The sequence below is a fragment of the Oncorhynchus masou genome, chromosome 27 (genome assembly GCF_036934945.1).
Source record: "Oncorhynchus masou masou isolate Uvic2021 chromosome 27, UVic_Omas_1.1, whole genome shotgun sequence".
Taxonomy (NCBI): domain Eukaryota; kingdom Metazoa; phylum Chordata; class Actinopteri; order Salmoniformes; family Salmonidae; genus Oncorhynchus; species Oncorhynchus masou.
In genome coordinates this window covers 25,569,112-25,592,278 of record NC_088238.1, presented here as the reverse complement: position 1 = coordinate 25,592,278, position 23,167 = coordinate 25,569,112, and the positions used below count along the sequence as shown (strand labels likewise).

The 23,167-nt window shown below is 47.7% G+C and overlaps 1 protein-coding gene across 1 annotated transcript in view; it reads left to right on the top strand.

Moving 5' to 3' along the window:
• The window catches only part of LOC135515894 (CUGBP Elav-like family member 2), a 220,646-nt gene that overhangs the window by 45,596 nt on the left and 151,883 nt on the right, over positions 1–23,167 (top strand). Inside the window, exon 2 of the mRNA XM_064939730.1 lies at positions 14,612–14,647. Within this exon, the coding sequence (XP_064795802.1) occupies positions 14,612–14,647 (36 nt within the window). The remainder of the gene's footprint in view (positions 1–14,611; positions 14,648–23,167) is intronic.

The window sequence follows — 23,167 nt, the reverse complement described above, 5'->3', positions numbered from 1 at the left end:
GGAGAGAGGGGTTAGGGGAGAGAGGGAGGAGAGGAGAGAGGGTGAGGAGAGGAGAGAGGGTTAGGAGGAGAGGGTTAGGAGAGGAGGAGGGTTAGGAGAGGGAGAGGAGGGTTAGGAGAGGAGAGGAGGGTTGGAGAGGAGAGGGTTAGGGAGAGGGAGGAGGGTTAGGAGAGGAGAGGAGGGTTAGGAGAGGAGAGGGAGGAGAGGAGGGTTAGGAGAGGAGAGAGAGGGTTAGGGAGAGGAGAGGAGGGTTAGGAGAGGGGAGGGGAGTTGGAGGAGAGAGGGGAGGGTTGGAGAGGAGGAGAGGAGGGTTAGGAGAGGAGAGAGGGTTAGGAGGGGAGAGAGGAGAGAGGGTTAGGAGAGAGGAGAGAGGGAGGAGAGGAGAGGGTTAGGAGAGGAGAGGAGAGAGGGTTAGGAGAGGAGAGAGGGTTAGGAGAGGAGAGGGTTAGGAGAGGAGAGAGGGTTAGGAGAGGAGAGAGGGTTAGGAGAGGAGAGAGGGTTAGGAGAGGAGAGGAGAGAGGGTTAGGAGAGGAGAGAGGGTTAGGAGAGGAGAGAGGGTTTGAGAGGGAGAGGAGAGGAGAGAGGGTTAGGAGAGGAGAGAGGGTTTGGAGAGGAGAGGAGAGAGGGAGAGAGTTTGGAGAGGATAGGGTTTAGGAGAGGAGAGAGGGTTAGGGAGAGAGGAGAGAGGGTTAGGAGAGGGAGGAGAGAGGAGGGTTGGGAGAGGAGAGGAGAGAGGGTTAGGAGAGGAGAGGAGGGTTAGGGAGGAGAGGAGGGTTAGTTGAGGAGAGAGGGTTAGGAGAGGAGAGGAGGGTTAGGAGAGGGAGAGGAGGAGAGAGGGTTAGGAGAGGAGAGAGGGTTAGGAGAGGAGAGGAGATAGGGGTTAGGAGAGGAGGGAGAGAGGGTTAGGAGAGGAGGGAGGGTTAGGGTTAGGAGAGGAGAGAGGGTTAGGAGAGGAGAGAGGGTTAGGAGAGGAGAGGGTTGAGGAGAGGAGAGGGGGTTAGGAGAGGAGAGAGGGTTAGGAGGAGAGAGGGTTAGGAGAGGAGAAGAGGGTTAGGAGAGGAGAGAGGGTTAGGAGAGGAGAGGAGAGGAGAGAGGGTTAGGTTAGGAGAGGAGAGAGGGTTAGGAGAGAGGGTTAGGAGAGGAGAGGAGAGAGGGTTGGGAGAGGAGAGGAGAGGAGAGGAGAGGAGAGAGGGTTAGGAGAGGAGAGGAGAGATGGTTAGGAGAGGAGAGGAGAGGACAGAGGGTTAGGAGAGGAGAGAGGGTTAGGAGAGGAGAGAGGGTTAGGAGAGGAGAGGAGAGAGGGTTAGGAGAGTAGAGGAGAGAGGGTTAGAGAGAGGAGAGGTTTAGGGTTAGGGAGGAGTAGAGGAGAGAGGGTTAGGAGAGTAGAGGAGAGAGGGTTAGGAGAGTAGAGGAGAGAGGGAGGAGAGGGAGAGGAGAGAGGGTTCTGAGGGAGAGGGTTTTAGAGGGAAGGGTTAGGAGAGTAGAGGAGAGAGGGTTAGGAGAGTAGAGGAGAGAGGGTTAGGAGAGTAGAGGAGAGAGGGTTAGGAGAGGAGAGGAGAGAGGGTTAGGAGAGGAGAGGAGAGGGTTAGGAGAGGAGAGGAGAGAGGGTTAGGAGAGGAGAGGAGAGGAGAGAGGGTTAGGAGAGGAGAGGAGAGTAGGGTTAGGAGATCTGGAAGAGGGTTAGGAGTAGGGAGAGAGAGGAGAGAGGAGAGAGGGTTTAGCCTTCTGAGAGGGTTTTTATCTGGAAAGGAGAGGAGAGGAGAGAGGGTAAGGAGAGGAGAGGAGAGAGGTTTAGGAGAGGAGAGAGGTTTAGGAGAGGAGAGAGGTTTAGGAGAGGAGAGAGGTTTAGGAGAGGAGAGAGGTTTAGGAGAGGAGAGAGGTTTAGGAGAGGAGGATTTTAGGAGAGGGAAGAGAGAGGGTTAGGAGGGGAGAGGAGGAGAGAGGTTTAGGATGGTATTAGGGAGAGGGAGAGGGAGAGGAGAGGGTTAGGGAGGAGGGAGAGAGGGTTAGAAGAGGAGAGAGGGTTCTGAGAGGGAGAGGGTTAGGAGAGGGAGGAGAGGGTTAGGAGAGCCTTTAGGAGAGAGGGTTAGGAGAGGAGAGGAGAGAGGGAGAGGAGAGGAGAGGAGAGAGGGTTAGGAGAGGAGAGGAGAGAGGGTTAGGAGAGGAGAGTAGAGAGGGTTAGGAGAGTAGAGAGGAGAGGAGAGAGGGTTAGGAGAGGAGAGGAGAGAGGGTTAGGAGAGGAGAGGAGAGAGGGTTAGGAGAGGAGAGGAGAGAGGGTTAGGAGAGGAGGGGTGAAGTAAGGGCAGTAATGTGATTCTCTCTTTCCTCTGTCTGTCGTTTGTCATTCTGACGGCGCGTTATGCAGATGAGGAGCTAATATGATATCTCTGCTGAGCTGATGGATGTTTCAAATGATATAACGGCTCTGAAAACCATTTCATAGGCTGTTGGCGTACGTGCATGTGTCTAGTACTATATTACTATGTTATTTCCTCCATGCTGACATTTTTTTCTCATATAAATAACATGTTCAGTATCACTAATATTTTCTATCTTTGAGTAACGGTGCAAAATGTTGATGCAAAAAACAATATTTTTGTCTGATAAATGTTGTGTGTGTGTGTGTGTGTGTGTGTACATGCCCCTCCCAGTTGTTGTGCTTGTAGCCATAATAACAACGTGGGGAGGGGAAATCAGAACGGATGGATTCTCTGCAGACTTCATTAGTTAAAACAAAGCCAGTTGTCCTTTTGGGCTCGTCTGCAGTCTAATTGATATTGATTTAGTGATTTGCTCAGGGGTGGCTAAAAGCATGTTGGGTGTCATCGTCAATGTAGCTTTTCCACTGTGGAACGCGTTCAATAGCGCTCTCTCTTTTTCTCTCTTTCTCTCTCTAAGGAATTAACAAAAATCTCCTTGATTTAAAAGCAATAGAAGCAGCAATAGTTTTTATTTTTCTCGCTAAATGTTACCAGAGAGTGGGATTACCTTTCACGGGCACTTTACCAAAGCCTTAGCAGTGGCTAATGGCAGTGACTAACAGCCAACATTTTCCTCTTCCAATTGCTCAAATGTGTCTCCACAAGAGAGAAGTTACATTACCGTTAAAATTTTGTCGACTCTGCCTAACTCAGGCTTTAGCCCTCTTAATCTATGGTTGAACACTGAAGTTAAGGTTAGCCGACTGTCGGTCTTTGGCCTTCTGATGCAATGGTATATTCTAACAGTAAAGTTAGCATTAGCCCATGCCAAGGATTTCTGATGGTATTTTATCTGGAAAGCTAGAGTTAGCCCACGCCTTTAGCCTTCTGATGGTATTTTATCAGGAAAGCTAGAGTTAGCCCACGCCTTTAGCCTTCTGATGGCCTTAGCCTTCTGATGGTATTTTATCAGGAAAGCTAGAGTTAGCCCACGCCTTTAGCCTTCTGATGGTATTTTATCAGGAAAGCTAGAGTTAGCCCACGCCTTTAGCCTTCTGATGGTATTTTATCAGGAAAGCTAGAGTTAGCCCACGCCTTTAGCCTTCTGATGGTATTTTATCAGGAAAGCTAGAGTTAGCCCACGCCTTTAGCCTTCTGATGGTATTTTATCAGGAAAGCTAGAGTTAGCCCACGCCTTTAGCCTTCTGATGGTATTTTATCAGGAAAGCTAGAGTTAGCTTCTGATGGTATTTTACGCCTTTAGCCTTCTGATGGTATTTTATCAGGAAAGCTAGAGTTAGCCCACGCCTTTAGCCTTCTGATGGTATTTTATCAGGAAAGCTAGAGTTAGCCCACGCATTTAGCCTTCTGATGGTATTTTATCAGGAAAGCTAGAGTTAGCCCACGCCTTTAGCCTTCTGATGGTATTTTATCAGGAAAGCTAGAGTTAGCCCACGCCTTTAGCCTTCTGATGGTATTTTATCTGGAAAGCTAGAGTTAGCCCACGCCTTTAGCCTTCTGATGGTATTTTATCAGGAAAGCTAGAGTTAGCCCACGCCTTTAGCCTTCTGATGGTATTCTAACAGTAAAGTTAGCATTAGCCTAGCTAAGCCTTTTATCAGGTTGATTGATGACAGTCCTCTCTTTAATGTGACACATTATGATCATATCAATTTGTACTCTGTTCTCATCGACATCACTATATAACTCCTCCATCGCACACAGTCCATCGAGCCAGACAGTAAATCCTGCCTCTAAATGATGCCATGGCACTACGCTTCACAAACCAACCACCTCTCTCTCTCTCTCTCTCTCTCTCTCTCGCTTACTCTCTCACTCCCTCTTTCTCTCTCGCTCCCCCTTTCTCTCTCCCCCTTTCTCTCTCGCTCCCCCTTTCTCTCTCCTCTTTCTTTCTCTCTTTCTCTCTCTTCTCTTTCTCTCTCTCTCTCTCTCTCTCTCTCTCTCTCTCTCTCTCTCTCTCTCTCTCTTTCTCTCTCGCTACCTCCTCCCTCTTTCTCTCTCGCTCCCCCTTTCTCTCTCTCTTTCTCTTTCTCTCTCTCTCTCTTTCTCTCTCTCTCTCTCTCTCACTCTCTTCTCTCTCTCTCTCGCTTTCTCTCTCTCTCTCTCTCTCTCTCTCTCTCTCTCTCTCTCTCTCTCTCTCTCTCGCTTTCTCTCTCTCTCCCTCTTTCTCTCTCGCTCCCCCTTTCTCTCTCTCTCTCTCTCTTTCTCTCTCTCTCTCTCTCTCTCTCTCTCTCTCTCTCTCTCTCTCTCGCTTACTCTCTCACTCCCTCTTTCTCTCTCGCTCCCCCTTTCTCTCTCTTTCTCTCTCTCTTTCTCTCTCTCTCTCTCTCTTCTCTCTCTCTCTCTCTCTCTCTCTCTCTCTCCTCTTTCTCTCTCTCTCTCTCTCTCTCTCTCTCTCTCTTTCTCTCTCTCTCTCCCTCTCGGTCTCTCTCATTGTCTCTCTTTCTCTCTCCCTTTCTGTTTCATTCTCTCTCTCTCTTTCTGTCTGTCTCTCGCACACTTTCTCTCTCTCAATCTCCTTTCCCACTTTCTCTCCCTTCTCTCTATCCCTTGTTCTCTATCCCTCTCCCTCCCAGCAGACAGTGTGGATGTGAGTGTCTGAATCAGGGTGGGATTAAAATGTAATATCAGACTATTTAAGAGATTAGCGGTTGACATTTCACCGGCTGAGTCTCTGCAATCTGATGAACTGCCATTCATGTATTGATTTATTTTCAGCTTATTTTTTTCAGACTTTATTCATATGGGAAAAAATAGATGTTATATCGATGTCCCTTTATGAGCTGTCTTGTCATGGGCTTTGGAGCTAAGTCACTCTGAATTGGTTGTCAGGGATATTTGTTGAGGGGTGAAGTATGGCCTTCAAAAATCAAGACTCAATAAGGTGGAGAAGACGAGACCAATAGACAAGGAAATGAATGATTTTGTCACCTTGGCTTTAACAGACTAAAAGCAAGCTCTGCATGGTTGGCATTGACCCTGCTGACAAAAGCTTCAGATGGAATGGATGGTTGGCATTGACCCTGCTGATAAAAGCTTCAGATGGAATGGATGGTTGGCATTGACCCTGCTGATAAAAGCTTCAGATGGAATGGATGGTTGACATTGACCCTGCTGATAAAAGCTTCAGATGGAATGGATGGTTGACATTGACCCTGCTGATAAAAGCTGCAGATGGAATGGATGGTTGACATTGACCCTGCTGATAAAAGCTGCAGATGGAATGGATGGTTGACATTGACCCTGCTGATAAAAGCTTCTGATGGAATGGATGGTTGGCATTGACCCTGCTGATAAAAGCTGCAGATGGAATGGATGGTTGGCATTGACCCTGCTGATAAAAGCTTCAGATGGAATGGATGGTTGGCATTGACCCTGCTGATAAAAGCTGCAGATGGAATGGATGGTTGGCATTGACCCTGCTGATAAAAGCTTCAGATGGAATGGATGGTTGGCATTGACCCTGCTGATAAAAGCTTCAGATGGAATGGATGGTTGGCATTGACCCTGCTGATAAAAGCTTCAGATGGAATGGATGGTTGGCATTGACCCTGCTGATAAAAGCTGCAGATGGAATGGATGGTTGACATTGACCCTGCTGATAAAAGCTTCTGATGGAATGGATGATTGGCATTGACCCTGCTGATAAAAGCTGCAGATGGACTGGATGGTTGGCATTGACCCTGCTGATAAAAGCTTCAGATGGAATGGATGGTTGGCATTGACCTTGCTGATAAAAGCTTCAGAGTGAATGTGGTAGTTAGAAAAGAGCGCTAATTGTTTCTAATTATAACAAACGTTAATTCTGCTCAATTATGTGGCGCATCAGTCTGGGTTAACAAGGTAGTGGAACGTGACTAAAGTTTAATATGAGTCGTTATCCAGTTTGCCAAGTATGTTTGATCTATGAAACAGAGTCTGCATAACAATTGTTGAAAATGTATGTATGAAAAGCATGATGTACATAGGACCCAAAATGTGTTATTTCACTTCACTATGCACTATGCATTTATGGACACACACACCAACACACAAGTAATGTACACCTCACACAAAACACACACATGCATTTTATACCGGTGCCTTTTAACTGAACTCATCCCATGTCTCTCTCTCTCTCTCTCTCTCTCTCTCTCTCTCTCTCTCTCTCTCTCTCTCTCTCTCTCATCCAGTCTGGTTGGATGGGGTTCATGTAACTGGCCTGCAGATCTGCAACATGGTGCTGGCCTCTCGCTCTTCCTCTCATCCCTCTATTCCTCTTTCTCCATCCTTCTCTTCTCTCTTTTACTATTTTCCTCTTCTCAACATATTGCACAATATGGTGCTGGGGGCTGGTGCCTAGCTGGAGGGAGGCTTGAGGGGGAACGGGGGAGAGCGGGATGGAGGGGAGAGGAAGGAGGAGGGGAGGGCCTCTTTCTCTCTTCTCTCCCTCTGTCCTCCCTCCCCTGGGTGGAGAACTTACACAACATCCATTACTCTCTCCTCTTCTCTCTGAGTGTCTGTGTTTTGATGATGTCACATGTCACATGATGACAGCATGGTATAATGACTTCCCCTCTCAGATCCCCATACACACAGTATTTATAGGGTAGCACGGTGGCCCTCGTAGTGTGTAACGCATGCCTTCAGAAAGACTCATTTTGCCTCTGTGAGGTCTGGCCTAATGGAGTTGAACTGTAGCGCTGCTATTAAACTAGGATGGCGGGAGAGCGGGATAGCAGAGGAGAGGATGGGGGATAGAGGTGGGAGGGAGGGTGTCTTTACCTCCAGGCATGATGTCAGGGAGGCCTAAGGTGTGGAGGATGGAGAGGTGTGTAGGATGTAGAGAGCGATGCAGGAGTGTTTTTAGCCTGGATGAGAGTACCCACCCTTAGAATATTTCAGGGTAAATGAGGCCTAGCAACACTGTCTCCCCAATCGCCTACCCTGTGCTGTTCCCTCTCTCTCTCATTCTCCCTCTTTTCATCCCTCCATCCCTCTCCAGCCAATTAGCAAACATGTTCAAATCTGCGTAAATAAAAGATCTGCATTTTCCGACCAGAGATGCGTCTCCATCAAGTTGACTTATTGCACTATGATGACGGACATAAAGACAACTGTTGCAGTTCAATTTCCGTATACCGAATAGAAAATACAAGATAAATCAGATTCCGTGGCATTTTCATCTCTACTAACGGTTTTGTCACCCCCAAAAAAGGGCGCTATATAGCGAATGTGCCCACTCTGGTCTCGGTGCATGTGCTCTATCCCCGAGCTCCCAGGTACAGTGTGGGTAGGACTACAGCTCCCAGGTACAGTGTGGGTTGTACTATAGCTCCCAGGTACAGTGTGGGTAGGACTATAGCTCCCAGGTACAGTGTGGGTAGACCTATAGCTCCCAGGTACAGTGTGGGTAGGCCTACAGCTCCCAGGTACAGTGTGGGTAGGCCTACAGCTCCCAGGTACAGTGTGGGTCCCAGGTACAGTGTGGGTAGGCCTACAGCTCCCAGGTACAGTGTGGGTAGGACTACAGCTCCCAGGTACAGTGTGGGTAGGACTACAGCTCCCAGGTACAGTGTGGGTAGGACTACAGCTCCCAGGTACAGTGTGGGTAGGTTCCCAGGTACAGTGTGGTTACAGCTCCCAGGTACAGTGTATAGGACTCCCAGGTACAGTGTGGGCTCCCAGGACAGTGTGGGTAGGACAGCTCCCAGGTACAGTGTGGGTAGGACTACAGCTCCCAGGTACAGTGTGGGTAGGACTACAGCTCCCAGGTACAGTGTGGGTAGGACTACAGCTCCCAGGTACAGTGTGGGTAGGACTACAGCTCCCAGGTACAGTGTGGGTAGGACTACAGCTCCCAGGTACAGTGTGGGTAGGACTATAGCTCCCAGGTACAGTGTGGGTAGGACTACAGCTCCCAGGTACAGTGTGGGTAGGACTATAGCTCCCAGGTACAGTGTGGGTAGGACTACAGCTCCCAGGTACAGTGTGGGTAGGACTATAGCTCCCAGGTACAGTGTGGGTAGGACTACAGCTCCCAGGTACAGTGTGGGTAGGACTACAGCTCCCAGGTACAGTGTGGGTAGGACTACAGCTCCCAGGTACAGTGCGGGTAGGACTACAGCTCCCAGGTACAGTGTGGGTAGGACTACAGCTCCCAGGTACAGTGTGGGTAGGACTATAGCTCCCAGGTACAGTGTGGGTAGGACTATAGCTCCCAGGTACAGTGTGGGTAGGACTATAGCTCCCAGGTACAGTGCGGGTAGGACTAGCTCCCAGCTCCCAGGTACAGTGTGGGTAGGACTACAGCTCCCAGGTACAGTGTGGGTAGGACTACAGCTCCCAGGTACAGTGTGGGTAGGACTATAGCTCCCAGGTACAGTGTGGGTAGGACTATAGCTCCCAGGTACAGTGTGGGTAGGACTATAGCTCCCAGGTACAGTGTGGGTAGGACTATAGCTCCCAGGTACAGTGTGGGTAGGACTATAGCTCCCAGGTACAGTGTGGGTAGAACTACAGCTCCCAGGTACAGTGTGGGTAGGACTATAGCCGACTTAATGACATTATTGTGGACAACATTTTCACTTGTCATGTCACCAGAATACAACCCTTGATACTTTCATCACCCTGTGAAGTTCATCACTGATTTCATCTGTAGCCTAATAAACTGTAGGCTTTCCTGTGTTGTCACTCCAAGTTTCCTTCGATATGATGGTTATTATAGCAATATTTGTGCATAAAAGCACTACCACCTGCATTTCTCGTACAATTAATTTCACAGACACAAAAAGATCCCACCTTTTGTAACCTATTTTGTTTTGTCGACATTTGGGAAGTTTACCGACAAATTTCCTGTATTAATCAGGCCTGTCGTGACATTTTGTTATCCGACATGCACTTTAAGCGCGTAAAAAGGTTGGATGGAAATCTGATTAGTGAGGCTCTTTCTCCTTCAGTCTTTCTGTCTCCAGCTCATTGCCCAGTCTGCCTCTGTCCTTCTCTCACTCCTCTCATTCTCGCTCTCCTCTCGTTCTCTCTCTCTTCTCATTCTCTCTCTCCTCTCGTTCTCTCTCTCCTCTCGTTCTCTCTCTCCTCTCGTTCTCTCTCTGCTCTTGTTCTCTCTCTCCTCTCGTTCTCTCTCTCCCTGCCTCACATCCCTGACATCCATCCATATATGAAATTATACAAAATCCACCTATTCATATGCTAATATCATTTAGATTTGTACAGAATGGATTATAAATTACATTTAAATGATCCAACTTTCATCATTTAAATGTACCGTTGTATGTTCACCGTCATAGTGTATTAGTGTAGAAAGTGATATGAAAGGGTTAACAGTGCCCCTTTAAGATGTGAAGACCGTGATGTCACTAGCACCAGGGATCGCCCAATCCCAACCCCCTGTTGTGCTTGGTATGATGTCACAGAGAATAATCATCCAATGGGAGTATTGTATGAATGTTGAGGGTGGGCCCCATCTGACATCATACCTTCAACACAGCTGGCCGGACTTAAAACCTGGCACAGTCTCTGAGTTTGTTAGCCAACCTTACACACACACACACACACACACACACACACTTGTTGAAGTAGATTATGAGAGATTTAGGAGTTTTAGTTTGAGTGTGAAAAAAGAGAGAGCTGCGAATGATGGGGTGTGTGTGTGAGTGAGTGAGCGTATGAAGATGTGTGCATACATGCATGGTTTTATGTGTGTGTTACATGTGTGTGTGTGTGAGAACATGGCAGGCGTGGAATCGAGTGTTAAAAGAAGTGTGAAAGACAGATGGGCTGTTAGAAGGAGAGGAAGAGGGCCTGTGAAATGAGGGAACGACAACTAGAAAAAATAGGGAGGAGATAAAGATGAGGAAGTCCATAGGGATGGAGAGTTGGGAAGGAGAGAGTTGGGAAGGAGAGAGTTGGGAAGGAGAGAGTTGGGGAGGAGAGAGTTGGGGAGTAGAGAGTTTGGGAGGAGAGAGTTTGGGAGGAGAGAGTTTGGGAGGAGAGAGTTTGGGAGGAGAGAGTTTGGGAGGAGAGAGTTTGGGAGGAGAGAGTTTGGGAGGAGAGAGTTTAGGAGGAGAGAGTTTGGGAGGAGAGAGTTTGGGAGGAGGGAGTTGGAGAGAGAGAGATGGGGAGGAGAGAGTTGGAGAGAGAGATGGGGAGGAGAGAGAGATGGGGAGGAGAGAGAGATGGGGAGGAGAGAGTTGGAGAGAGAGATGGGGAGGGAGAGTTGGGAGAGAGGATGGGGAGTTGGAGAGAGAGATGGGGAGGAGAGAGAGATGGGGAGGAGAGAGTTGGAGAGAGAGATGGGGAGGAGAGAGTTGGAGAGAGAGATGGGGAGGAGAGAGTTGGAGAGAGAGATGGGGAGGAGAGAGTTGGAGAGAGAGATGGGGAGGAGAGAGTTGGAGAGAGAGAGATGGGGAGGAGAGAGTTGGAGAGAGAGAGATGGGGAGGAGGGAGTTGGAGAGAGAGAGATGGGGAGGAGAGAGTTGGAGAGATGGAGATGGGGAGGAGAGTTGGAGAGAGAGAGATAGGGAGGAGAGAGTTGGAGAGAGATGGGGATGAGAGAGTTGGAGAGACAGAGAGATGGGGAGGATAGAGTTGGAGAGAGAGAGATGGGGAGGATAGAGTTGGAGAGAGAGAGAGATGGGGAGGATAGAGTTGGAGAGAGAGAGTGATGGGGAGGAGAGAGTTGGAGAGATTGAGAGGAGAGAGTTGGAGAGAGAGAGATTGGGAGGAGAGAGTTGGAGAGAGAGATTGGGAGGGAAGAGGATTTACAGGGTGAGAGGGAGAGAGAGAGGGAAAGATGGGGATGATAGATGAGAAGGAAGAAGTGAGATGGAGGGGGAGAGTGTTAGAGGTGTGGGGTAAAGTAATGGAGAGACTGGAGAGAGACAGATGGAGGTAGGTATGTCTCTGTGAGGACCATGTAACCAGGGCAACCAGGGAGGGATATATCTTAGATCTTAGTGTGTCTCTGTGAGGACCATGTAACCAGAGTAACCAGGGAGGGTTATATCTTAGTGTGTCTCTGTGAGGACCATGTAACCAGGGAGGGATATATCTTAGTGTGTCTCTGTGAGGACCATGTAACCAGGGTAACCAGGGAGGGATATATCTTAGTGTGTCTCTGTGAGGACCATGTAACCAGGGAGGGATATATCTTAGTGTGTCTCTGTGAGGACCATGTAACCAGGGTAACCAGGGAGGGATATATATATCTTAACCAGGGAGATATATCTTAGTGTGTCTCTGTGAGGACCATGTAACCAGGGTAACCAGGGAGGGATATATCTTAGATCTTAGTGTGTCTCTGTGAGGACCATGTAACCAGAGTAACCAGGGAGGGTTATATTTTAGTGTGTCTCTGTGAGGACCATGTAACCAGGGTAACCAGGGTAACCAGGGAGGGATATATCTTAGTGTGTCTCTGTGAGGACCATGTAACCAGGGTAACCAGGGTAACCAGGGAGGGATATATCTTAGTGTGTCTCTGTGAGGACCATGTAACCAGGGTAACCAGGGAGGGATATATTTTAGTGTGTCTCTGTGAGGACCATGTAACCAGGGAGGGATATATCTTAGTGTGTCTCTGTGAGGACCATGTAACCAGGGTAACCAGGGAGGGATATATTTTAGTGTGTCTCTGTGAGGACCATGTAACCAGGGAGGGATATATCTTAGTGTGTCTCTGTGAGGACCATGTAACCAGGGTAACCAGGGAGGGATATATTTTAGTGTGTTGGCAGCTGACTCCCTGTTTCTCCAGTGATGCAGCTCTAATGCAGCAGCCCCAGTGACTGCGTGTCAAATTGCCAAATATGCCTGTGTGAATGACTGTGTGAATGCCTGTGTGAATGCCTGTGTGAATGCCTGTGTGAATGCCTGTCTGAATGCCTGTCTGAATGCCTGTCTGAATGCCTGTCTGATCATAGCAGGGTCCTGCCACCTGCAGACACCCACAGCACGACCACAACGCTAATGTAACGCAAAAGAACCATTCAATCTACATGGACTTCTACTCCCAGGGAGGGTTCATGTTTGGGATATTCCCTGTCTTTGGTGTTTATTTCCTCCACCCTGGTAGTGGTGTAATATCTAGTCTGTTGAGGCTAGTGACTGTGTTATCATAGCTATGTTGATGCACAGCGGACCTCAGTTATTATGGAGTCTGTATGGGACTATGTACTGTACTGTACAGGACCGTGATCTAACATTGCTGTCAACTCTGATATTTCTTTCATGCCAGAGCCGGCATTGTCATTAAGCTATACAATGGAGCTTTGAAATGTGTATCTTGTTGATGCATTGTTGGTAGGGTACCAGGGAAAGGGGGAAACCCAGTCAGTTGTACAACTGAATGCATTCAAAATGAAATGTGTCTTCTGCATTTAACCCAACCCCTCTGGATCAGAGAGGTGGGGGGGGGGCTGCCTCAATTGACTTCCACGTCGTCGGTGCCTGGGGACCAGTGGGTTAACTGCCTTGCTCAGGGGCAGAATGACAGGTTTGTACCTTGTCAGCTCAGGGATTTGAAAGGTTACTGGCCCAACGCTCCTACCAACGGTGATGTGTGCGTACTGTGTGTGTGTGTGTCAGATGTTCCCTTCATAGTTCACGGTGTACAGATGGTGTAATGGCCAATAGAATGATATGGGGGTGGCTATACATCTTTGCATATCTGTGTATGTGGGAGAGTCTTAATTTGCATCTGCTTGCAGATGTGTATGGTAGAGTGAGTTATGTACACTGAACACCTTCCTAACATTGAATTGCACCCCCCACCCCACCCCCCGTACCCCCGGTGGACCATTTTTGATACACAAAGGAAACTGTTTAGTGTGAAAAAGCCCAGCAACATTGCAAATCTTGACATAACCCGGTTATGTCACTTCAATATTTTGTCTTACGAATTCACTCTGAATGGCACACATACATAATCCATGTCTCAATTGTCTCAAGGCTTGAAAATCCTTCTTTAACCTGTCTCCTCCTCTTCATCTACACTGATTGGTGGATTTAACAGGTGACATCAATGAGGGATCATAGATTTCACCTGGATTCACCCGGTCAGTCTATGTCATGGAAAGAGCAGGTGTTCCTGATGTTTTGTACATTCAATGTTAATGTATATCTTCTCATGTATGGGTTGCATGTCTGAACCAGAACACAAAACACACACTAAAACAGGAGATCACATGAGAGAGGGTCTGTGTTTGGTGTGTGTGTGTGTGTGTGTGTGTGTGTGTGTGTGTGTGTGTGTGTGTGTGTGTGTGTGTGTGTAGTTGAATAATGGGTGGGTTAGTTAGCATCATGGTCTGAGATGAAACGGACAAAACGTAACCCTTTGAAATGCAAAATGCAAAAAGACTGGCAATTGGCCACTGTGCTGGGGAGCTGATAGCTGTTCTTGTGTTTTCCCCACATTTCATCATACACACACACACACACACACACACACACACACACACACACACACACACACACACACACACACATATTATTAATAAGGGAATAGCTAATGCTTTATTATTTTATTTATCTATGAGACACAAAGCACACTAATAGGCTGCAGCTTGCTGCTCTGGAGGAGAGGAAGTGTAATGTGTGTGTGTGTGTGTGCATAATTGTGTGGACACACAAACAGGAGAGTTGAGTCTCCACTGGCAGGGCCCAGGGACCAATTTATTTCCACGCAGTAGGAAGAACAGAGGGAAAGAAAGGAAGATGAAAAAGAGGGAGAGGATGGAGACCCAATGGAACAGGAAATAGAGACGGCCCCTCTGTTCACTCAGATTACTTGGGACAGAATGAGACCAGTGTGTGTGTGTGTGTGTGTGTGTGTGTGTGTGTGTGTGTGGTGTGGAGAGGTGATTGTATGTGTGTGTGTTATTCCCCTGAGTCAAGGATTACTGAGCTTGATTTATTTCACGTCTTTTATCTGTGGAGATGTTTATTACCGCAGTGAACTTAAAGCATTTATGGACACACACACCAACACACAAGTAATGTACACCTCACACAAAACACACACATGCATTTTATACCGGTGCCTTTTAACTGAACTCATCCCATGTCTCTCTCTCTCTCTCTCTCTCTCTCTCTCTCTCTCTCTCTCTCTCTCTCTCTCTCTCTCTCTCTCGCTCTCTCTCGCGCTCTCTCTCTCTCTCTCTCTCCTCTAACAGGCAGGAGGCCAGTGACCTCTCTGGACCCATACAGAGGTAAGGACCCGTTTCAAAATGTTCTCTTTTCATTCTTCTCGTCTTTGATCAGCTTTATGTGTGTGATGGGGTAGCATCAGTACTGAACCATCACCACACAACTCTCATCTCCCAGACCACAAGTACTGGACTAGCTAGTGTGGCCCCAGCAGATTGTTACCATCTCTGAGCTGGTGTCTGTAAGCCTGGGAGAACAGGTGGGGAAGACGGCCAGAAAGATAAGGAATCAAGGAACACAACCGGAACGGAGGGATAGAAAAAGACTATAGAGATAGAGGGATGGAGGAGAAAGAGACAGATATACGGGGACAGAGGAGAAATTGGGAGAGAATAGAGGGAGAGATAACAGAGAGGGGGAGCTAAAAGGAGAGACGCGAGAGAGCAGGTGGGAGATGTGACGAGGCTCAGATCTGTGGCCGTGCAGGGTCATTAAACTCAACCCCATGGCGACAGAACGAGACAACCAAGGAGAGGGAGGAAGAGAGGGATTTAAATAAAGGGCCCATCTTAAAATAGACACACCTATTCCTCGTTTGGGATTGAGTTAGCAGGGTGGATAGGCCCATTCTGCCCTGAAAGCCTCTCTCCCCTCTGAACACACCAAACAGAAGAAGGATAGAGAGAGAGACTATACCACAGTCTCTCTTGACTGATCAGCCGTCTGCCTTTTAAAGGACACTTAGGCCTGTTTTCACACACACACACGCACAAACAGACGCACGCACACACAAATGCACACACACGCATGCATGCACACACACACACACACTCACACGCACGCATGCACACTCACACGCATGCATGCACACTCACACGCACACAAACACACACACACACACACACACACACACACACACACACACACACACATACATTCACACACACCACTAGACCGTGTACGGAGAAAATCTGTATATATTACATATTATAAAACACACTAATCATCACTAATCTGTCAGACGCAGTTAAAGGGGCCTTGGCTATTGTAGGAGGTTCTGTGTACATGTGATCGAGAGAGGGTTAATGGTGTTGCATTTGCCCAGGGATGAGCAGGGAACAAGGGACAGCAGATGACATGCATATGCAGATTATCTGCTAACGAAGCAGAGCGAGACTGACTTCAAAAGGCATCCGGCACGAAAGAGAAGCTGAGGGAGAGAGAGAGACCGAGAGAGACTGAAGGAGAGAGAGAGACCGAGAGAGACTGAAGGAGAGAGAGAGACCGAGAGAGACTGAAGGAGAGAGAGAGACCGAGAGAGACTGAAGGAGAGAGAGAGACCGAGAGAGACTGAAGGAGAGAGAGAGACTGAAGGAAAGACTGAAGGAGAGACTGAGACTGAAGGAGAGAGAGAGACTGAAGGAGAGACAGAGAGAAGCTGAGGGAGAGAGAGAGACCGAGAGAGACTGAAGGAGAGAGAGAGACCGAGAGAGACGGAAGGAGAGAGAGAGACCGAGAGAGACTGAGAGACTGAAGGAGAGAGAGAGACCGAGAGAGACTGAAGGAGAGAGAGAGAGAGACTGAAGGAGAGACTGAGACTGAAGAGAGAGAGAGAGACTGAGAGAGAAGCTGAGGGAGAGAGAGAGACCGAGAGAGACTGAAGGAGAGAGAGAGACCGAGAGAGACTGAAGGAGAGAGAGAGACTGAAGGAGAGAGAGAGACTGAGAGAGAAGCTGAGGGATAGAGAGAGACCGAGAGAGACTGAAGGAGAGAGAGAGACTGAAGGAGAGACTGAAGGAGAGAGAGAGACCGAGAGAGACTGAAGGAGAGAGAGAGACTGAAGGAGAGACTGAAGGAGAGAGAGAGACCGAGAGAGACTGAAGGAGAGAGAGAGACCGAGAGAGAGAGAGGAGAGAGACTGAAGACTGAGAGAGAGACTGAAGAGAGACTGAAGGAGAGAGAGAGAGAGAGAGACTGAAGGAGAGACTGAGACTGAGGAGAGAGAGACTGAGAGAGAGACTGAAGGAGAGAGAGAGACCGAGAGAGACTGAGGAGAGAGAGAGACTGAAGGAGGAGAGAGAGAGAGAAGGAGAGGAGAGACGAGAGAGACTGAAGGAGAGAGAAGACCGAGAGAGACTGAAGGAGAGAGAGACTGAGAGAGAAGCTGAGAGAGAGGAGAGAGAGAGACCGAGAGAGACTGAGACTGAAGAGAGAGAGACCGAGAGAGACTGAAAGAGAGAGAGAGACCGAGAGAGACTGAAGGAGAGAGAGAGACCGAGAGAGACTGAGGAAGGAGAGAGAGAGACTGAGAGAGAAGCTGAGAGGGAGAGAGAGACCGAGAGAGACTGAAGGAGAGAGAGAGACTGAGAGAGAAGCTGAGGGAGAGAGAGAGACCGAGAGAGACTGAAGGAGAGAGAGAGAATGAGAGAGACTGAAGTGGAGAGAGAGACCGAGAGAGACAGAGAGAAGCTGAGGGAGAGAGAGAGACCGAGAGAGACTGAGAGAGAGAAGTGGAGAGAGAGAGAGAGACTGAGAGAGACTGAGGGAGAGAAGTGAGAGAGACTGAAGAGAGAGACCGAGAGAGACGGAAGAAGAGAGAGAGAGAGACTGAGAGAGAAGCTGAGGAGAGAGAGAGACCGAGAGAGACTGAAGGAGAGAGAGAGAGACTGAAGGAGAGAGAGAGACTGAGAGAGAAGCTGAGAGAGAGAGAGAGAGACTGAGAGAGAAGCTGAGGAGAGAGAGAGAGACTGAGAGAGACTGAAGGAAGAGGAGAGAGAGAGACTGAGAGAGCTGAGAGAGAGAGACCAAGAGAGGAGAGAGAGAGAGACCGAGAGAGACTGGAGAGAGAGACCGAGAAGGAGAGAGAGAGACTGAGAGAGAAGAGAAGCTGAGAGAGAGAAGTGGGAGAGAGAGACCTGTGAGAGAGACTGAAGGAGAGAGAGAGACTGAGAGAGAAGATGAGGGAGAGAGAGAGACCGAGAGAGACTGAAGGAGAGAGAGAGACCGAGAGAGACTGAGTGAGAGAGAGAGACCGAGAGAGACTGAAGGAGAGAGAGAGACAGAGAGAAGCTGAGGAGAGAGAGAGAGAGAGACAGAGAGAGACTGAAGGAGAGAGAGAGACTGAGAGAGAAGCTGAGGGAGAGAGAGAGACCGAGAGAGACTGAAGGAGAGAGAGAGACAGAGAGAAGCTGAGGGAGAGAGAGAGACTGAGAGAGACTGAAGGAGAGTGCCAGAACCAGACAAGAACCTGACACCCTCAGCACACAGGGGGACAAACACCTGCCTGGAGGTGACAGCATTCCCTCCCCCGTATGCCCCCCTAGGCACAACTATGACAACATAACCAACAAAAACGGGTCACAACTCCTGCAGCTCTGTCGCACGCTGGGTATGTACATAGTCAATGGTAGGCTTCGAGGGGACTCCTATGGTAGGTACACCTATAGCTCATCTCTTGGCAGTAGTAGTGTAGACTACTTTATCACTGACCTCAACCCAGAGTCTCTCAGAGCATTCACAGTCAGCCCACTGACACCCCTATCAGACCACAGCAAAATCACAGTCTACCTAAACAGAGCAATACTCAATCATGAGGCATCAAAGCCAAAGGAACTGAGTAACATTAAGAAATGCTATAGATGGAAGGAATGCAGTTTGGAAACCTACCAGAAAACAATTAGGCAACAACAAATTCAATCCCTTTTAGACAATTTCCTGGGTAAAACGTTCAACTGTAATAGTGAAGGTGTAAACTTGGCAGTAGAAAATCTTAACAGTATATTCGACCTCTCAGCTTCCCTATCAAATCTAAAAAATCTCAAATAGAAAACCGAAGAAAATTAACAACAATGACAAATGGTTTGATGAAGAATGCAAAAATCTAAGAAAGCAATTGAGAAACCTGTCCAACCAAAAACATAGAGACCTGGAAAACCTGAGTCTACGCCTTCACTATGGTGAATCACTAAAACAATACAGAAATACACTACGGAAAAAGAAGGAACAGCATGTCAGAAATCAGCTCAATGTAATTGAAGAATCCATAGACTCTAACCACTTCTGGGAAAATTGGAAAACACTAAACAAACAACAACACGAAGAATTATCTATCCAAAATGGAGATGTATGGGTAAACCACTTCTCCAATCTTTTTGGCTCTATAACAAAGAATAAAGAGCAAAAACATATACATGATCAAATACAGATCTTAGAATCAACTATTAAAGACTACCAGAACCCACTGGATTCTCCAATTACATTGAATGAGTTACAGGACAAAATAAAAACCCTCCAACCCAAAAAGGCCTGTGGTGTTGATGGTATCCTCAATGAAATGATCAAATATACAGACAACAAATTCCAATTGGCTATACTAAAACTCTTTAACATCATCCTTAGCTCTGGCATCTTCCCCAATATTTGGAACCAAGGACTGATCACCCCAATCCACAAAAATGGAGACAAATTTGACCCCAATAACTACCGTGGAATATGCGTCAACAGTAATCTTGGGAAAATCCTCTGCATTATCATTAACAGCAGACTCGTACACTTCCTCAATGAAAACAATGTACTGAGCAAATGTCAAATTGGCTTTTTACCAAATTACCGTACAACAGACCATGTATTCACCCTGCACACCCTAATTGACAACCAAACAAACCAAAACAAAGGCAAAGTCTTCTCATGCTTTGTTGATTTCAAAAAAGCCTTCGACTCAATTTGGCATGAGGGTCTGCTATACAAACTGATGGAAAGTGGTGTTGGAGGTAAAACATACGACATCATAAAATCCATGTACACAAACAACAAGTGTGCGGTTAAAATTGGCAAAAAACACACAAATTTCTTCACACAGGGTCGTGGGGTTAGACAGGGATGCAGCTTAAGCCCCACCCTCTTCAACATATATATCAACGAATTGGCGCGGGCACTAGAAAACTCTGCAGCACCCGGCCTCACACTACTAGAATCCGAAGTCAAATGTCTGCTGTTTGCTGATGATCTGGTGCTTCTGTCACCAACCAAGGAGGGCCTACAGCAGCACCTAGATCTTATGCACAGATTCTGTCAGACCTGGGCCCTGACAGTAAATCTCAGTAAGACCAAAATAATGGTGTTCCAAAAAAGGTCCAGTCACCAGGACCACAAATACAAATTCCATCTAGACACTATTGCCCTAGAGCACACAAAAAAATATACATACCTTGGCCTAAACATCAGCGCCACAGGTAACTTCCACAAAGCTGTGAACGATCTGAGAGACAAGGCAAGAAGGGCATTCTATGCCATCAAAAGGAACATAAATTTCAACATACCAATTAGGATCTGGCTAAAAATACTTGAATCAGTCATAGAGCTCATTGCCCTTTATGGTTGTGAGGTCTGGGGTCCGTTCACCAACCAAGACTTCACAAAATGGGACAAACACCAAATTGAGACTCTGCACGCAGAATTCTGCAAAAATATCCTCCATGTACAACGTAAAACACCAAATAATGCATGCAGAGCAGAATTAGGCCGATACCCACTAATTATCAAAATCCAGAAAAGAGCTGTTAAATTCTGTAACCACCTAAAAGGAAGCGATTCCCAAACCTTCCACAACAAAGCCATCACCTACAGAGAGATGAACCTGGAGAAGTCCCCTAAGCAAGCTGGTCCTGGGGCTCTGTTCACAAACACACCCAGAGTCCCAGGACAGCAGCACAATTAGACCCAACCAATGAGAAAACAAAAAGATAATTACTTGACACATTGGAAAGAATTAACAAAAAAACAGAGCAAACTAGAATGCTATTTGGCCCTACACAGAGAGTACACAGCGGCAGAATACCTGACCACTGTGATTGACCCAAAATTAAGGAAAGCTTTGACTATGTACAGACTCAGCGAGCATAGCCTTGCTATTGAGAAAGGCCGCCGTAGGCAGACATGGCTCTCAAGAGAAGACAGGCTATGTGCTCACTGCCCACAAAATGAGGTGGAAACTGAGCTGCACTTCCTAACCTCCTGCCCAATGTATGACCATATTAGAGAGACATATTTCCCTCAGATTACACAGATCCACAAAGAATTCGAAAACAAATCCAATTTTGAAAAACTCCCATATCTACTGGGTGAAATTCCACAGTGTGCCATCAAAGCAGCAAGATTTGTGACCTGTTGCCACGAGAAAAGGGCAACCAGTGAAGAACACGCACCATTGTAAATACAACCCATATCTATGCTTATTTATTTTATCTTGTGTCCTTTACCATTTGTACATTGTTAAAACACTGTATATATATATATATATATAATATGACATTTGTAATGTCTTTATTGTTTTGAAACTTCTGTATGTGTGATGTCTACTGTTAATTTTTATTGTTTATTTCACTTTATATATTATCTGCCTCACTTGCTTTGGCAATGTTAACACGTTTCCCATGCCAATAAAGCCCTTGAATTGAATTGAATTGAATTGAGAGAGACCGAGAGAGACTGAAGGAGAGAGAGAGACTGAGAGAGACTGAAGGAGAGAGAGAGACCGAGAGAGACTGAGAGAGAAGCTGAGGGAGAGAGAGAAACTGAGAGAGACTGATGGAGAGAGAGAGACCGAGAGAGACTGAAGGAGAGAGAGAGACTGAAGGAGAGAGAGAGACTGAAGGAGAGAGAGAGACTGAGAGAGAGAAGCTGAGGGAGAGAGAGAGACTGAGAGAGAAGCTGAGGGAGAGAGAGAGAGACTGAGAGAGAGAAGCTGAGGGAGAGAGAGAGACCGAGAGAGACTGAAGGAGAAAGGGAAAGAGAAAGATGTAGGTTGTATTTAATTAGGGAAGAATACTTTGGTTTTGTTTTCCTCTCTGTTTGAGGAAAATACAGCTGTGGGACACACACACACACACACACACACAGTAATCCGCCACACAGCTGTGTCGTTCCGAAATGTGTGTTCACTTCCTCCTCCCACACACACACACACACACACACACACGAAGAAACAAAGAATTCTCATTTGGTTTGATTGACACTGGGCTCGTTATTCAGCAGCGTGACTGAGACTCAGAACAAGGTGTGAGAGATGGGGAGGGGTGTTGAGAGGTAGAGAAAGAGGGGGATGAAGGGAGGGGAGGAACAATGTGTGAGAAATGGGGAGGGGTGTTGGGAGGGGGATGAAGGGAGGGGAGGACAAAGAAATGGGGAGGGGTGGGGATGAGGGGATGGGAGGGGAGGAACAATGTGTGAGAAATGGGGAGGGGTGTTGGGAGGTAGAGAAAGAAGGGGATGAAGTGAGGGGAGGAACAAGGTGTGAGAAATGGGGAGGGGTGTTGGGAGGTAGAGAAAGAAGGGGGATGAAGGGAGGGGAGGAACAAGGGAGTGGTGGGAGAGACGGGGAGGGGGTGGGAGGTAGGGAGGGGGATGAAGGGAGGGGAGGAACAAGGGAGTGGTGGGGAGACGGGGAGGTAGAGAGGGTTGGGGGGGGTGGATAGAACATGGAGGAAATAAAACGAGGGGGGGTTGATGGTATTATTAACAGCTCTGGGCTAATGACAACTCTGTGAGGTGATTATGGACAATAAGAGAGACCAGCTGATAGTTAGTAGAGGCTACTGTACACTACTACACACAACCTACCTGGTTCTGATCCCGACTTCCTGACACACACACACACACACACACACACACACACACACACACAATCTTGTATTGTCGTAGTGTAGTACAGGCAGTTGTCTCTTTCTCCTAGCAGCATGCGTTAGTGCAGGTATTTTACTCTATAGCTCCAGGCCTTACATGATGCTCTGTAATTATGAGTAGAGCAGCATAAAGAGTGGTACACACACAGAGAGAGAGACACACACACAGAGAAACACACACACAGGAGAGTGTATAATTACCGGGGGCCCACACAATGCCCCGTCTCAGTGCGCTGCGTCTGTTATTGTCTCTACGGCCACCGCGCGGCAACGGGCGTCTCACCGTGGCAACGGCGTTAACCATACCGGTGGGCACCGTGGCCCCAGCCTCAGTGCCACTGAATATTCATGAGAGGGGCAGTCTCACTAGATGGCAGTGCAGCCAGCGCCTGGCATGGCTATGCAGATGGACTCACTGGGGAGTGCTGTAAATGAGACAGGAGGTGTGTGTGTGTGTGTGTGTGTGTGTGTGTGTGTGTGTGTGTGTGTGTGTGTGTGTGTGTGTGTGTGTGTGTGTGTGTGTGTGTGTGTGTGTGTGTTGGCAGCATTGAGGATAACTGGGGTTCTTACGTACACAGTATTGTCAGATCCCTGAGATAACAACTCAAATGCTGGAAGAAGAAAGCGAGCAGCATACACCAGTTCTCTATCTCCTTTCTCTCCCTATCTCTCTCTCTCCTCTCTCTCTCCTCTCTCCCTCTCTTTATCTACTTTCTCTCCCTATCTCTCTCTCTCCTCTCTCTCCCTCTTTATCTCCTTTCTCTCCCTATCTCTCTCTCCTCTCTCCCTCTCTTTATCTCCTTTCTCTCCCTATCTCTCTCTCCTCTCTCCCTCTCTTTATCTCCTTTCTCTCCCTATCTCTCTCTCTCTCCACATCTCTCTTTTTCACCCTTCCTCTCTCTC